Source organism: Taudactylus pleione, unplaced genomic scaffold (genome assembly GCF_031769625.1).
Source record: "Taudactylus pleione unplaced genomic scaffold, aTauple2 ptg000273l, whole genome shotgun sequence".
NCBI classification, from domain to species: domain Eukaryota; kingdom Metazoa; phylum Chordata; class Amphibia; order Anura; family Myobatrachidae; genus Taudactylus; species Taudactylus pleione.
The window spans coordinates 2,332,539-2,351,082 of record NW_028284675.1 but is presented as its reverse complement, the minus strand read 5'-3'; the positions used below and the strand labels follow the sequence as shown (position 1 = coordinate 2,351,082).

General features: G+C 41.3%; 1 protein-coding gene across 2 annotated transcripts in view; it reads left to right on the top strand.

The window, feature by feature from the left end:
- FRAS1 (Fraser extracellular matrix complex subunit 1) overlaps positions 1 to 18,544 on the top strand; it is a 539,698-nt gene that overhangs the window by 318,600 nt on the left and 202,554 nt on the right. For both annotated transcript variants that reach the window (XM_088481448.1, XM_088481449.1), the window contains exon 18: positions 14,965 to 15,138. In XM_088481448.1, coding sequence (XP_088337574.1) covers positions 14,965 to 15,138 — 174 coding nt within the window. The remainder of the gene's footprint in view (positions 1 to 14,964; positions 15,139 to 18,544) is intronic.

Genomic DNA, 18,544 nt, shown 5'->3' with positions numbered 1-18,544 from the left:
ATTGTAAAATTAATTTATACTTCTAACATAGATCCAGGATTGGATTTAGGCTATATTGTGTATAGAAATCTTCTCTATGGCCCAGCCAAATCCCAAAACTTGCACATAAAGATGGATTTTCTTATATCTAACCCTTGGATAGCAAATCTGAAATTTTGTATTTAGCATTAGTGACCCAAGTAAATGATTTGGCAGCAAATGGCATTAATCAAAATTACACTGAGGTACATAATTAAAATGCATATTGGGATATGTTCATCAAGTCGTCTCCGAGTACGGTAAATGAGGTTGGCTGTGAATCAGTAATTGATCCCCAAGCAGGCCTCCGGAACGTTAGCTGTGGTGTCATACAGAAAATCAGCACAGTGGCTTAAATGCTCTCAGCAATGCCTATAATATGGAAGAGGCTGGGGAGGGGGGGATTAGACTGCAGTGCATTACATAACAAAATACATACTTTCTATCTACAAGTTTAATATAGTGGGTTCAACTTTGTGGGAATGTCTTGCAATGAATCAAGTTACATCTTTGTTATAGTGTGTGTCAAGGATGTGAAAGTACTAGAGGCTCAGGTTGCAAAATGACCAGGAATGTGCTGTGTCAAAGCTGCAGTCACTTACAGCCATTAACTAGCACACAAGAGCAATCAGGTCTTACCGTTACCATGTATACATTTGTAGTTCTCCAATCTCTATGACTTACATTATGATTTTAGATAGAATATATTAAACAAAACACTGACACAGCAATTTCTCCCTGGCACATCTCCCACTTCTGGTGTTACTATACTTTATGGAAAACTCTCACATTTGTCTGTTATGAATGAAATCAATTCCTAATTTGGCTGCTACCTCCAAGGCATACACAGTATAAAAAGAGTACACCAAGAAGCTGCTTAACAAACTGCTTACATATTAGCCCACAGGCAATAATGTAAAATTATTAAATTAAACAATATTTTTTGTGGTTAAGCAATAATTTGCTGTCAATATGTAGGAAAAATATAACATCCACAGCATCAAGAGCCAATGTCAAATATTATCACCAGTAATAAGCTCTCAGTGACCTTTAGTATGGTCACTGACCTTTAGCGTTCTAGTAGTTATGCCCGATGGCCTTTTAGTAAATAATGATCGCTAATAACTCTTGGGACACATGAAGGATTAGAAATACAGGCTTCTACTCTCAGAATAAATGGTCAAGAAAACTGACCTACAATCCTACATACATGAGAATTAATAGAAGTTTTTTTATTTTATTGTTTGGAATTTTTATATTTCTTTATCATGTATCTATTGTATAGAAATAGAGGCTGCTCTGACATCAATTGACAAGTCATCCCTATACATCTAGCTTATTGCTAGTTAGTTCTCTGACTAGACCTGTGAGTAAGCTAGCGATGAACTAATCTAATATTTTTCTACAACATTTTTTTTTAGGGGTGGATGCTTAAGGTGCCTACACACTATGCGATGTGGTCACGATGCGATATCGTGTCCGATTTCCCTTGAACTTTCCCCAGCAGCTCCCTGGCAGTCCTGGACACAATTTGGTGTTAAAAACTGTCCAATGTGACAAACGATCTATCGTGCCTCCTAACTATTCCAGTGCATCGTGTCCCTGATTGGCAGATCTTGCCTGCAGCAGGCAAGATCTAAAGATGCGATGTACGACCAGAGGGTATGCGCATCGGCATCGTGAGTGGACACTCGCAATTTTGACATATTTTACACGATTTGTCGTTCCGATGCATCGAAATCGGGTAAACCGTGTAAAATATCACCTAGTGTGTAAGGCACCTTTAGTTGGCTGTACCCCAGTTTATTTAGTGCAAAATAAACAAATTCACAAATTTGAACTGTCCATGACCACAAAAAAATGCATACACCAAGCTGAATTGGTCGCAGCTGATGGGTGTGGTATGAAAGTCGACATTAGAAAATCGACAGGTTCTGAATGTCTACCAATATGTCGATATGGTTAAAAAATATGTTGACATGCTCATACCATGTCGACATAAGGATTTTTGCTTATTTTAGCCTAAAACTAACCCAAAGACTAAACCTAAACCTGACACTAAAAATATTGAAAAAAATGTATGTCGACATTCTGGTGTCATTTTAACCATGTCAACATTTTCGAATGTTGACATATATTATTATATTATAACGAGACGGCGGATCTCTTGCACCTTGTGTGTATATAATTTGGTGTTTTTATTTTGCATTTAATGTACAGTAGCTATAGCACTTTCCTAATGTATGTAGGTTAAGTAAATAGTAGGGTACTGTATGAATGGATCAGTGGGACCCCAAACTGGTATCTTGCCTAGGGCGCCAAGGGATCTTAGTCTGTCTCTCCTTCAAACAAGTCCATTTGAAAGACATGGAAAAATTTTTGTATGTATAAATGAAAGCTATCCAGTGTTGGGAATATTGGCCCTGATTCAGACCCACTCGCAAGCGGGCGCACGTACGTTAGGCGTACGTACAAAAATATTTAAATTCAATGGCTCGCTCGTATTTTCGTTCGCATCTAAAATTCCTCCCTAAACTCTGACGACCCCTCCTCTAACTAACGAGCGTACGAAATAGCGAGCGTACATCCCCGAAATGGCTTGAAAGGAACGCACGCACAAGTATAAACAGGAAGTGGCCTTGTCAGATGTCGATTACCTGCTCCTTTATTCTGCCTACCTCCATCAATCGTATCATGCCAATCAATGTATCAATTAGCTTAATTGTTTGTTTTTTTTCAACACAATGCAAGAAACTTTACTCTTGTCCGTGTTTGTGTTTACCCGCAGAATACGTACGGATGAAACATTCGCTTTTATTGTTCAAAAAACATGTGAACCACAATTAAACAATTGTTCTATTGCTGTGGATCCCCGCATATTTCCCTGGGTTCATTTCTTTATTTAAATTTGCTTACGCATGTCACTGCATCAAGCCTATCATAACTCTCCAGAGATTTCTGGCCCTGTCGAACACATGACTCATACACTAACCAATAAAATTGCTCCTGTTAATTTCCAAAATACATTAGCCAATCAGAAAATTTTTACACACTTTATCAAAAATGATTTTTATGAAAAACACCATTGCCATCATGAGAGCCTCCGCATTCACCAGGCGCGAGCTGCTGGTGCTTACGGAGGTCATGGATCGCCGGATCACCAGCCAGCCTCCACCCATCAGCAACCGGCAGAAGCGCTCCGCGTATGCGGAGGCACGGTCCCGCCTGCGGTCCTTCGGCTCACGCCGCAACATCGGGCAGCTGGAGCGCAGGTGGTCCGACCTGCAACGGCGAACGCCCCGCTTGCTGGCATGCTTTCGCATGCAGATACTGGAAAGTAAGTGTTATGTATTGTGGTTTTCATGTTTGTGTTTGTGGGGCAAACTGCGTGTGCATGTTTTCCTGTCTGTCCTATTTATTATTTGTACTCATATCTGCGTGTGCATGTTTTCCTGTCTGTCCTATTTATTATTTGTACTCATATCTGCGTGTGCATGTTTTCCTGTCTGTCCTATTTATTATTTGTACTCATATCTGCGTGTGCATGTTTTCCTGTCTGTCCTATTTATTATTTGTACTCATATCTGCGTGTGCATGTTTTCCTGTCTGTCCTATTTATTATTTGTACTCATATCTGCGTGTGCATGTTTTCCTGTCTGTCCTATTTATTATTTGTACTCATATCTGCGTGTGCATGTTTTCCTGTCTGTCCTATTTATTATTTGTACTCATATCTGCGTGTGCATGTTTTCCTGTCTGTCCTATTTATTATTTGTACTCATATCTGCGTGTGCATGTTTTCCTGTCTGTCCTATTTATTATTTGTACTCATATCTGCGTGTGCATGTTTTCCCTCTATTTCTGATTTATTCATTCTACTCCTATTTGGCTTATTTTTTGGGTTGTGTTTTTTTTTTAGTTTTGGTCCCCGGATTTGTCCATAAACTAACCGCAATTTCTTTGACATATTTTAGGGGGACAGCCAAGACTCCGCCGTCACCGTCCGTCCAGACGGCATTCCCGGCCACTATCCCCAACCCCCAGCCAACACTCCACCCCAAATCTTTCCCCTATTCCCCACTCCTCCCCATCCTTCCCAGACCCTCTCCCGGAAATGTCGGGCCTCCTTCCCCTCCGTCCCACTTCCCCCTCTCCTCCACCCACCCCTCTTCCAATTACCCCCTCCCCGGAGTCCATCATAACTCCTCCCCATTCTTTGGGGAATGACGGATCCTCCGAGGAGGATCATGGAGGCATTTCCGGAGCTCCCGTTTTGGCTCCCGGTATGTTTTTATTTTGTTTTTTTTTAAAGCACAAACTGTTTGTATGTAATCATGTGTCGTGCCTTTCTTTGTGTTTTTGTGGCTTGACTTTTGGTGATTTCGCAGTTTGCCTTTACCTCTTCCTGGTGATTTCAACATGCACATATCACACCTGTGGGAATTTGTACATAGGCCTTGTATTTTTGCCAGCACCCCCTTTTTTTATTTTTTTTTAGGTTTAGGAGTGATTTCGTTGTGTTTTTGTTTTTTTAATGTGGATTCCCTATTGTTGTATTAACCCACACACTTTTCTCACCCACAGAGGAACAGAGGCGTCGGCAAGAGGTGGCGGATAGTGTTGGCCAGATGCGCCAACATGTAATTGGCATTCTTGTGGCCCTCGACCGGCTGTCTGGCCTCCTTCGCCAGTAGTTTTTTTAGTTTTGTTAAATTTTCAAAATAAATTTTTTCATACAAATATACGTTCTGGCTCATTTTTTAAATCCAAAACCAAGATAGTTTAGCCTGACATAAGTAGACTGTTCCTGCAAGGATTTCCCTTTTTTAAAAGTTAGATTGGGTTTTGTCTTTGTATGTCAAACAGACACAAGAAACACATAACAGTAACAATGTCATTTCCCTTTTTGGGTGTAGTGTCAATTACATATTTCTACATTTTACAGGTTCCTAGTTGGTGCGCAAGCTGCTTAGGCCAATCTTACAAATCCCAAGGTTGGGCCAGGCTTCCTTTTGGTGTGGGTTGGGAAGCTGAAAACATTTCAGTTTAGCTCAACTGGCGTCAGTACTGGATTACCCCTTAGTCAAATGTAACTTGTGTTAACCTGGTTACACTTGCTGTTAACGTCCCAAAAAAGGAAGACCATTTCACTCTCCAAACATTTATTCACAACATAACAGAGAAAACAAAGTGGTCACTCCCAAAAAAAGAACACAGTGATAAATTCAAATACAACACATACCCAGAAATAATTAAATAAAAACAAAAAATCAAGAACTGGTTGACGAAGGACCATGCCAACATGATTCCACAAACATGGCGTTGCGATATGGGTTCCAGAATATATGCCCAAAAGGACCAGATCCAGGTTTGGTAAGGGTAGCAGGAAGTAGTGAGCGTTGGAGTGCCAAAGATTATGTGAACAAACAGAAGATGGTGAGAAAAAAAACACAAAATTAGATGTTCGCAAACAAACACAAACACATTAGGTATAAACACTGTAGTTTTGTTACAACTTACCTAAAAAATCTGGTAACAACATCATCGCGTATGGCCCCCCCACATACTGACCTCCGACCAACCTCGGGGGGGCCATCCTCAGGTAAGGCATCCTCTGGCTGCATTGGGACACCACTCCTTATGGCAATGTTGTGAAATATCCCACACAGGACCACAATTTTAGACACCATATCCGGCACATACATGAGCTCGCCACCAGAGCGGTGGAGGCATCTGAATCGGCCTTTTAAAAGGCCGATACAGCGCTCCACCACTTGCCTGGTGGCTGTAAGTGCGGAATTATACGCACTTTGTGGCCCTGGTGTGGGAGCCAAATAAGGAGTGAGCAGCCAGGACATGCAAGGGTATCCACTGTCTCCTGTGAAAAAAAATAGACAACATCAGGAACACTGTGTATCAAGCTTAACATTGTTATGTACTAAAGGTCTCCACTTACCCAAAAGCCACGCATCACCAGCTTGTAGGTTGGTTAATTTCTGCCATATCCCTGATTGCCGGATGACGAAGGAGTCATGAGCACTTCCTGGTAATTTAGCATTCAGGGACAGGATCTGGAGGGAGGCATCACATACCACCATTACATTCAGGGAGTGATAGTGTTTACGGTTTCTAAATATTGCCTCCAGCCGTGCTGGAGGCTGAAGTGGTATGTGAGTACCATCCACAACCCCTATGATGTGTGGGAAGCCAGCTATTTGGTAAAAATTGGCCTTGCCCACACTAAGGGCACCCATATCCAAAGGCATTTTAATAAAATGATGGAGGTGCTTGAAAAGTGCCTCCATCACTGCCCTCAGGATCCGGGAAAAGGAGGATTGGGAGATGCCCGCCACTATTCCCACCGTTGTTTGAAACGATCCTGAGGCACAGAAATGTAACACCGCCATAAATTGCGTCAGTGGTGGTATTGCTGTTGGACTGTCAATTTGCCGCTCAAGATCACTTTCTATTAATGAGAGAGTGTCTATGATGATTTTGGGAGGTAGACGGTAGCGTCTTAAAACCTTATCATCGGGCATTCCAAAAAGGGTGACACGTGTTCGAAATATCTGGGGCCTTGCATGCCTACGATGCCTACGCCTGGGACGAGTTTGAGGTTGGTCGTCTTCCGGGAGCAGGGCCAGAACAATTCGCCCCAGATCTACCTGAAATTCAAAGTTTACAATGTAAGGCTTTTGAGCCACCCCAAAAGTAACATAAAACAACTTAGCTTTATGATACCATCCATAGCTGCTTACATGCCGGGGTATTGTCATGATACGTATAAACTGTAAAAAAGCCAAAAATGAGACATCAAAAATTTAGAGGGTGATTTTATGTTTGTCAAATTGGTGCAAGCCAACACATAAAATAGGCGAAACACACATTTGGCCATCGATGAAAACGACATTGCACACCGTACGTCAAATAGGGGTCAAATGGACCCCAAAAATGGAAAAGGGAAAAGCAAAACTGGTTTACATGATGAATAAGCCTCGAAAAATGCGTTAATTATTTAGCAAATGCAAGTCACTACACCAACAGTCCAAAATGCGTTAATTATTTCGCAAATGCAAGTCACTACACCAACAGTCCAAAATGCGTTAATTAGTTCGCAAATGCAAGTCACTACACCAACAGTCCAAAATGCGTTAATTAGTTCGCAAATGCAAGTCACTACACCAACAGTCCAAAATGCGTTAATTAGTTCGCAAATGCAAGTCACTACACCAACAGTCCAAAATGCGTTAATTAGTTCGCAAATGCAAGTCACTACACCAACAGTCCAAAATGCGTTAATTATTTTGCAAATGCAAGTCACTGCACCAACAGTCCAAAATGCGTTAATTAGTTCGCAAATGCAAGTCACTACACCAACAGTCCAAAATGCGTTAATTAGTTCGCAAATGCAAGTCACTACACCAACAGTCCAAAATGCGTTAATTAGTTCGCAAATGCAAGTCACTACACCAACAGTCCAAAATGCGTTAATTAGTTCGCAAATGCAAGAAAAATAATGGACTTACCAAAATCGAATATATAAGATTTCCCTCAAAAAGGTCTTTGGGTCCGAAAGCCAAAACAAACTAAAATAGATGAAATTAGTGTTAAAAAAAAAATATCAAACAAAAAACCAGAAGTAGACACCAATTGGCCACAAATTAGACTGCACAAAACTTACCAAATCAGGAAACGATGGCAAAAAATAAACCAAAAAAATGCGAACGGAAAACCAAAACAACTGTAGCAAACCAAAAAAAATCCAAACACCGCCAAATCCTCCAACCGCAAACAACAAAATCCAACCAACTTAACCGCCAACAATCCAACAACGCAACCTCGACTCCACACACACCAAGCCATAAATAGTGTTTATTTTCCCGCACAAATTAAGGAGGAATCATAGGGACGCACAATCAATGATGCGGCCGCAAACTAAGGACGCATGTATAAATACGTCACGAAATCACATTTAATTTCTGGTTGATTTCATTCTGGAAGCAGAGACATGGCTTCAGACCAGGGAAACAATGGCCAAAATTCCGGCGGTAAGGCCTTCATGCATTTTGTCTCAATGATTCTTTTAAAACATAATATTGTGCAAGTTGTGAAGTGGCTAAATCTGCATATTTACCCAAATAGGTGAGGAGGATGACATGGAAGAGACTGCTGGCCCCAGTCAACCCGCCAAAGCTGCCAAAAAAAAAAGGCAGCCACATTTCACAAACAAGGAGATGGAGGTTTTGATCCAGAAGTGCGTTGACATCCTGCCCCAGGCAGCCAGGAATATGAGCCAAAGCCAGAAGTGGAGAATGTGGGAGGAGGTCGCCGTTGCTGTCAATAGGGTGGGTGATTATGTCCGTCTAGCCCGGGATGTCAAACGGCGGTAAGTAAACACTTTCCCATCCTATAAACAAACCCCATTGTAAAAAAAAGGATAATGGTTCCAATTTCATTCCACAGATGGGCAGACTTCAAATATCGTCTCAAGCAAAAACTTGCCGACAGGGCTAGGCATGCAAGGGGGACAGGTGGGGGTCCCACCCCTGTGTCATTGGAGTTGACAGACTTAGAAGAGCTGGCACAGGGGTGTGTGCAGGCTGTGGAGGTGTTTGGCGTGTCCAACATGGATACGGACATGCCAGACTTTGCGGCTCCTCATGTTGGCCAAGGTAAGTCTTGTGATGTCACCAACTCTGAAATGCTATTGTGCCAATATGTAGATTCTAATGTGAGTCTTTTGGCATTTTTCCTAACAGAGACAGAGGCGGATGAGTCTGCTCCAGAGGGGAGCCTTGGCCGCAGAATTTCTGCTGGCTCTGCAGGGGAGGAACCAGTACATCCGGCTGAGGACCCTGCAGAAGCCAGTCCAGGGCGTGCCCCCTCGCAGGCAGTGGGCCTCCTCACAGAACTCAATTTTAAATTGGATTTCCATATGGAGATTCTGCAGAGGATGGACGCCAGTCTGATACGGGTGGCTGAGGCCCTGGAGCAAAATGCTGCAGCCAACGTGACCATTGCTCAGGCCCTGGCGGAAAATACCAGGGCCAACATCCGCATCGCCGATGCCCTGGAGCAGCTCGTTCGCCAGCACATGGTGGAGCCGACCTCCCTTCCTGCCGGAACATCCGGATCCTCCACCTCTGGCACATCAGCCATTCCTCCAAATGTGCCTAGCCCTGTGCCTAGTCCAGAGGCCACAACATCTGCCTCTGGACAGGCCAGCCCGATGGCATCCCGGACCCGGTCTGGCGCCCACCCTCACCCAGCCAAACGGGCGAGAAAACGGTGACAGCAATGGCGACTTTTCCCACACTCCTTCTGTGCTTGGCTCATATTCCTTTCTGGTCAAAACTTCCCTCTCCTTTCTTGTGAAATGTTTTTAATTTTGGTATTTACGTTTATGTTACCAGTTATGTTTTTTTTTTTTTTTTTAACAAATATCTTTGCCACAAAAAAAAGGCAACAAAATATTAGGCCAATTTGTTTGTGTTTAAACAATAAATTTAAATAAAAAAACTGACATTGTATTGTGACATTATTGTCCAAATGGGTTACATTTAATCCTGGCCCTAAAGGCAAAAACTGACCCTCTTAAAAAAAAAAAAAAGGCCTCTTTAAGGAACGTTTAAAAAATCACATAGCGATGCAAATTCCACAGTAAACCAAAAAAAAGGGGAGCTAATTAAAACATGATGACATTATTGTTACAATAGGCCATAACCAACAAATTGTGGCCAAAATAAAACACCAAAAATGTACGCTAATTGATTGTGTAATCATGACATTAGCAGCTCTGATTTCCACCTGCGTACGCTTTTGTGCTATCCCAATAAACTGCTTTCCAAACACATACCAAGCCGGTTTTCAATCCAACACTAATTACTTTACTGACCAGCCGCGATTAATCGCAGCACCATCGTTGAGTCCCGGGACGGAGGAGAAGGCCATCGCCAATGTGGTCGAGTAATCCTGACCCTAAGCTGTGCGAGCATTTTGAAGGGAAAGCGGATGTTCCAGTGACGTATGAGACAGTCCGAACACATTTGACGTTCGCATCTGCTAATGTATGTACGCCCCAAAAACGCCTCGCCACGCCTGCGTTTTTTCATCTCCACCCCCGTCAACACCCAAAAACGCCCTGTTCTGTCAATCACATTTGACATGTCACTTCCTGTACGCTATTTTAGGAACGAGAGAAAAAAAGTTCGCAATCTGCCGTACGCACATGCGCAGTGTAACACCGACGCATGCGCGGTTAGTCAACATCGGAACGCAACGAGCGTACTGTTGTTAACGTGCGGCTCTGAATGAGGGCCATTGTTCTTTACACGATGCACTGATAGCTTTCCTGAATCCCTGTATTAGTCCTTGTCCATGAAAAAAGCAAAACATCCCTAATATAGCCCAAATGGTACTTAATTTACTAAATTAATTTCAGCATGTTTCTTAAATAACAGGCAAAAGTATTTAGGACATGTCAATGTTGGTATCAGTCCTATCAGTAATTTTGGTTGTGGAGTTAAGTAAGTCTGATGAAAAAAAAAGACATTGAGAAACAGTTCAATATAGCCCATATACATTGCAAGAGATATTTAATTTTTTAATAATATCTGAAAATATCAAGGTGGGGTAACCATTTAACCACTGCAGTATTTTAAGATTAATCTGTTCTCTCAGAAAATAATTCTGAACTGGATATCGTTTTACTAGAAGTCAAGATTTGTATCAACAGTCTATAGAAAGAGTTGTTCCAATTAGAGCTGGATAATAACTGAGCCAGTGTAATGTTGAGCATGAAGAAAGGCTCCTGGGAAAGCCCTAATAAATGCAAATGAAGTTGTCAAGTTTGTGTGTTAATTAAGCATCTCATTGATGGCTCAGAGTCTCAAAAAATTGAATGGAAGGGAGGGGAAGCAATGCTGTCCTGAAAGTCCATAATTTGAACCAGGGGTAAATGAATTGATTTATTGGCATTATAACCATAGGTGCGGGTGATTATCCCTAAAGCTGGGTACACACTAGACGATGTGTGTACTCAGCGACAGCATGATATATCGGGCAGTCTGTACACACTGCACAATCTGGTGTACGACCCCCGCCTGTCATTCCCGCACCGCATCCAGAAGCATGTTCCTCGAATCCTCAGATTAGCCTGCACTGCAGGCCGACCTGAAGATGCAATGAACAATGTGTGAGAGTGCGCAATAGTGCATACACACTGGACGATTTGGACTATTCATTGGAATTTGTCAAATTGTCTAATACATCATCTAATGTGTACCCGGCTTTAGAAAACTGGAATTTCCTTGTCATGTTGTTACCGATATATCTCGGCCACGTACTAATCCCTAAAGTATCCCACATTAGCCCCATGATTGTTATCATGTATGTTGAAAAAATAAATGCCCCCATTAGATCTGGATTGATACAAGTTCCTCGTGCTGATTCTTGAGCAAGCACCTTTCCATAGGAACTGACAAAATGCTGTGTTAATTGGCTCTTCTTATAAGTTAAGATAATTGGATAATGTAAAGTAGTCTAGTGAGGGCAGGCACTTTTATCAAGTTGGACCTTCCAGGTAGGAGAGTAAAAGGTGATTCCAACCTTGTAGTTGTCTATAGCCAGGCCTATGTTTAGCTTGTAGAGGTTGGCTGGGTTCTTTGGTAGTTAGATACCCAAGTATGGTAAACTATTGATTGCCTGCTATATGCGGCTCCCCCACCCAGGGCATATCCGATGAGGATTTTGGTGTACAGGGATAGTATTGTACAGAGTGTTTTTTATTTAAATCAAACCTAATGGCAAATGTGTTTTTCGATTTCGAAATAAATATTTTAAAACTTTCATGTGCTTATGACTTGGTATGTGTTTCTGATGTGTATGACTTGGTATGTGTTTCTGATGTGTATGACTTGGTATGTGTTTCTGATGTGTATGACTTGGTATGTGTTTCTGATGTGTGCCTGACATAAGCCTGGTGCAAATGCATCTGACTCGGCATATGCATTTACTTACAGTATTTTAACATGCATATTTTTAGAGTTTTGCTTTACGGACATTTATTCTAAGTAAGTAGTTTTTAATCACTTTATTACATTAGTCGTACGTTTACCAACACAGCACAAAACAATGAAAATGAATGAATATTTGAACATTTGAAGGATCGAAGCTTTATACAACTGAAGTCCATCTTTGAATCCTCTGATTATGTAGTAGTCATTTTTATATTAGGTCTCTGAAGTTGATTTCAGCATTTTAAGTGCAGTACAAAAGATGTACAGCAGAATCCAGACCATTCTTCCCACAGCTGATCCATCTGCCTGTGCTAGCAGATCCAGATTAAGACCCCATGGTGCCCTAGTCAAGATATCGATTTGAGGCCTCCCTAGTCCAATCCATCCATATTTATTTACCCTTTTTAAATCAATATCATTGCCGAAAAAGGTGAGTGTATGTATTCTGAAACCCGTATCAGTGTCCTGAATACATGCATCGCTCTCTGCAAGGACATTGATTTAAAGAGCTTGAATAATGTGCACAGTGTTCCTAAACATAGTGCTCCATCTACTTGGTAACAAATGTATTCCTTTCTCCAATAATCTTTGGGACCCCTGTGCATTTAAAAGAGACTTCTACTCCTCCTGTCACTTCCATTAAGGCCTGGGTGTATCTGCATTTGTTATCCTCATTAGAGATAAAAGTCACGCAGAAATTGATTGTATAAAAATAACATAAACAATAAAACAACATTGAGTTTTTTTTACACAATAAATATTATAAAATTCAAATATAAAAGCAGCATGTTTATAGCTATCATGCCGACATAGTTAAAATGCTTTAATTAGCATTAGTATTGTGCTGGCATTATGGATTCAACATTTCACAAACTAACTTCTTACCCTCTATTTTACCCTCCACCACGTGAGCTGTCTGTGCTTAAATACTCATTCCTCCTCAGCTCTCCATTTTCAATGCCCCGATACACCTTATACCTCAATTGCTAACCTCTTCTATCAAAGTCCTCCATTTTAACTACCCCTATATAAACCCTTAAATTTTTATCCACCTCTCACCTCTGTGTTCTATATTTAACATCTTCTCCCACAAAATCTATCTGGGGCAGGAAGAGAGGATCAAGAGCAAGTTGCTTCACTACAGACTTGTGACTGCAATGGAATTACTGTATACTTGCCAACTCTACCTGAATGTCAGGTAGGATCCCTGAAATAGTGGTAATCTCCCTGAAGAATCTAGCAATCCCCCTGGGGCCAGGCTGGTGAGCAAAACACAGTGATGGTGTGACTCTTCCCTCACCATGGAGGAAATAGTTGTGAGAAAAATAAAGAAAATGTGTGCTACAAGAAAATGGGCGCTGCCAGAGCCGTAACAGGGCATGGTTGCACCCCCTGTGCTGACCCCACGCACTGAGTGCATGACATCATGTGCGGACCATACACGGTGCGATTTGAAAACGTATGATACCTTGGTACATTTTCAAAATCAGCCCGATGCATCGCATGCTGCTGTGAATGGTGAACGATGCATCTTACAAGATGCTTTGTATACCTATTGAACAGCATGACGGATCACAGCTCTTATGGTTTTTCCATAAAATCTACGATACCACTGTAGGATGGCGGGAAATGCATCGCCGTCATACAGCATGCCAAACCACACACGGTATGCACGATTGATTGTTGCAAACGATCAAAATCATGCACATCATATAAAAAATCTTACCGTATAAAAAATATTATCGTGTATGGCCGGCATAAGTGCAACACCTGATCGGCTGCATATACTGTGCAGGGTGCCACAGAACGCTCCGCGGGTGCTGCGGCAGCAATCGTGGCTGCAGAGTGCCGTACCAGGCTGGGGAGGGGGTTTGACAGTGTTACCCTCAGAGCCTCTCCCCTATCTGCGATGGCACCGGTCGCCCATAGCTAGGTACGGCCGTAGCTAGGTACGGCCAATAGCTAGGTACGGCCTATAGCTAGGTATGGCCCATAGCTACTTACGGCCCATAGCTAGTTACGGCACACTGATGGCTACAGGAGTGGTTGTATTTATACTGCTTTTCGGGCTCATTTATAGGCGGACATAAGTAGTCAGGCAAGTATGAATGAAACAAGTGTTCCTTATCTAACACTGGCCTTGCTGTTCCTACTTAAAATTCGAATGCAGCATGTGATTTACATGCGGTATACGTACCTGTAGTTGATATGTGCTGGACACGCTTACATACAATGCAAGTACAGTAGTATGGAATTTTTCCCAATTAATTTAATCAATCCTTTCATTTCAGTGGGATTCCAAGCTTTTGCACTACATATAAAAGCCTGTTTGGAATGAATAGGGTATTGAAATAAATGATAGGTTTATTCATTTTATGACATTAATTTCTATCAACAGACAATGTAGCCTGACCACCTAATTTTCTACACCAGCCCCAGGCAAGAGAACCAAGGATGATTTAATAAAACATAGGGACACCTGGAGTGTCACCATTGTGTCCCAATATAATGGTGCCCCCTCCTGGAAGGGAGGCCCAAAAGGCAAGCTTGGGAGGCATGATGGTCCTTTTTGTCCACAACATCATTATAAGGCCAACTGGATCATCAAGGCCCTGAGTTGCCCACTTCACAGGAAAGAGAGCAAGATGAGTAATGTACCGTACTGGGGATTCCAGGAGAACTCCACAAAATTCACAAGTCTCCCTGGCAAATCAAAAGAGTTTAGATACAGAATATATGTTCATTTCCTTTTTTTAGCTAGTTTATTCTATGAATAACATTTTTATATTTAAGGAAGATGTAGAAATGTATAGTTAGATTTGCCTTGTAGTCATACATAATAGAGTTAACATTAAATGTGTTTGTTCTTCCTCTAAAATCTTCTAAAAACCTCAGACACTCTGTTCTCTGCTTTCCCTTACATCTTCAGTCTGTCATCCATCTTGTCGTGTCTGCCTGGGCCCAGAGGATTCCCACTGCACACACTGTGCAAATCCAGAGGACTCACTTCAGGCAGTTCAAGTCTACAGAGGAAAGCCTTATGGGACATGTCAGCCTCGGTGCAAGCCTCACTTTTATGTGGACAGTACTGGAATATGCCAAGGTAATGAAATAATACTCAAATATGCTTTGTTGTCTGCTACATATTTTTATTCAAGTTAATTATTTTGTTACTATTTTATGTATCTGCTCGCACAAATCATTTTTAACTTACAGTATGTACACTTCTGAGCAGTTATTGAGTTAATGGTTAGAATATGTTGTTTCTGCTGCTGCAAAATAAATTTAAAATTCTAGATTTTCCCTTATAGGAAAGAAGCATATTCTATAATAATTTCATATGTATTGCAAGTAGTTTAAGGGTCTATTTACTAAGCATTGGATTGAGATAAAGTCAACGGAGATAAGGTGCCAGCCAATCAGCTCCTAACTGTCATTTTTCAAACACAGTCTGTGATATGGCAGTTAGGAGCTGATTGGTTGGTAGGTACCTTATCTTTCTTCACTTTATCTCCATCCAAGGCTTAGTAAATAGACCCCTTAGTAACTCTGCTTCTCTTCTCACCATTATTGAGATGTTTACATTGATATTATGCAGCTTTACATTAAGATTAGTCTATATACTAGTGGTTCATTCACAGATAGTGCTCTCTGTCATCCTGTAACTGTGGCGTTCTGTCCCTGGTACTAATATATGACTAGTTAGGGTGGGGAACGTACGGCCCTCCAGCTGCTGTGGAACTACACATCCCAGCATGCCCTGCCAGAGTTTTTACATGCCTTAACAGCAAAACTGTGGCAGGGCATGCTGGGATGTGTAGTTTCACAGCAGCTGGAGGGCCACAAGTTCCCTACCAGCTAAGCCGTCAAGCCACAAGTGTATTCATGAGAATGGGTGAATTAAAGTAAAGAGCTACGAGAAGTGCAGAAAGGCCACTTTAATATCCAAGTATTGCAGTCTGCAAATCATATTGTTAACAAAAAAATGGTGACCTTTTTGGAATGTCCTGAATCTGTCAGTATAAATAATAAAAAAAGGTATTGATAATTTTTTAAAAACAATGAATTCTTCTTGTGGACTGTGGAGTGCTTCCTCTTGACAATGTCAAAGTCTCCTTACAAATGCAGTGTTATTATAGTGGCTATCTGTTTATTACCTTTCACTTGTAATTCTGCCGCAGTTCATACTTATACAGATGGAGAGTGTGCCTTCTCAGGACCTCATCCATGAAGGAAGCAGATGTCAGATGGCGCTGCTGTATGGAATTATAATAGCCAGATAAGTTCTATAAAACAGCTTGCTCTCACGTTTACTGGAGATTATTGCGATACCTATATAGGCCAGTATTCAATTTGAGGCGAAAAGTCCAGACTTTTCGCCTGCTGGACTTTTCGTCTCCTTCGCCTGTTTTCCAGGCGGAAGAGTATCGCGCGTGTGACCACTATTCCCCATATTCAATTCCAAAGTAGGCGAAATCGGGAAACGGGCGAAACTTTGATCGGCGAAAAAATACGGGAATTTTCGGGAAATAATTGTAGGAACCCCCTAAAGATGTCCAGACCTGGGGGATCACTATGGGTACCCCCGTTTTTGCCTGCAAAAGAAAGTCGCGTTTTTAAATAGCCACGGCCGGTGTTTTTTTCCTGACTTTGAAAAAGTTATGCAGAAGAGCACTTAGCTTTTTTTTCCGTTTTTAAAAGTAGTCCCATCAAATTTGGGGTACCTGAAAATGGGCACTAGCATATTTTTAAGTCCCTAAACGATTTTTTTTTTTAATTCAGCAAAAAAGCACCTGCCGCTAACAGCCTATTCTAGAAAACACCTGCTGCATACTTACGGAATACCCCTGAACCTATTTTGCTTTTTTTAAACATTGTTCCACTTCTTTTTTTTTTTTTTACCCCAAAATTCTAAATATTTTTTTTGTGGGTATCCCGATTTTTTTTTTTTTACTTTTTTTTGGACATTTCGTTTTAAGGGACCATTCGCAAGGGTGCAGGCTATTTTTTTTTAAAGCCTGCATCCCTAATCCCCAATTCTGCACTTTTTTTCACCTGCTAAAGGGAAGTGAAAATTTATCCCTGTTTTTTCCAATTGACTTATTACACCATCTACGAAAAAAAACTGGAATTTTTGGGAAATGTGCCTGGGATCCCCCTAAAGTTGTCCAGACATGGGTACCCCCATTTTTGCCTGCTGATGGAAGTCGGGGTTTGTAATAGACGCAGTAGGTGCATTCTTGCGGTTATGAAGAAGGGGTGAAGAATAGCACTTAGTTTATTTTTTTTGTTAAAATAAATATTCCTATCAAGTTTGGGGTACATGAAAATGGGGGTAAGCATATTTTTAAGTCCCTAAAGTTAATTAAAAAAATTCAGCAAAAATGAACCTGCTGCTACTCTGCGCAATGAAGAAAACACCTGCCGCATACAAGGGAACCCCTGTGGATTTCATTTGTCTATTGTAGAAGTGTTTTTTAGTTTTTTTTTTTTTTTTCACCCCCCCCCAAAAAAAAATTTTTTGGGGGGGGTCCCGATTTTTTTTTTTAACGCAGTTTATTTTTAAATGACATTCCCAGGGGTGCAGGCTATTTTTTTTTTTAAACCTTCACCCCTAAACCCCGATTTTGCACTTTTTTTCGCCTGCTAAAGGCTGGCGAATATTTATCCCCGTTTTTAACATTGACTTTTCGCACCGGCGAAAAGTCAATGTAATTGAATACGGGGATAATTGAAATAGGCGAAAATTATGTCATCGGCGATAAATTATCGCCGATTCCGACATTTCGCCTCAAATTGAATACGAGCAATAGACTTTAAATAGCTCACCTGACGTCTTCTCATTGGACAAATAATAAATGTGTGTATTATATAACAATAATACATAAAATCATGGATGTCCACACAGTAGTGACACCGTGTAGACTAATCTGTAATATAGTTGAATGACCTGTTTTTGATTAGAAAGTAGTAACAGAATTGAACTGACATACCTATTTTACCTGTGTTCCTGAGGTCAAGAACCTGATTTGTCTGACAATCTTTGTACACAAATATAAACACAATAAAATACACTTTTTAGTTTCCATTGTTATTTCACAGGGGAGCCCTCTTACTGTTTACACAAATATGTATAAAACAATAACGATAACGATAATGACATCGTTATCGTGCAATCGCTTGCAAATCGCACATTCATCGTGCATGCATCAGGCATGTTGTGGTCGGAAGTGACCAGCGATGCGCGTGCCCGCTGGTCGCTTCTGACATCCGACATCGCCCGTACATGCTGGTCAACCTGACGATCTCGTCAGGTTCAGCATGTGCGGGGATGAGGGATGTGCCGGGACTGAACGAGTGAACGTTCAGTCTAGGCACATCACTAGTTATACAAACGAGAGCACGATTGCAATGTCATAATCGTGCTGTCGTTTGTATATCTACAAGTGGATACCCCCCATATCACTCAAGAACAATAGAGGCAAAATAAATGGTTTATTAACCATGTC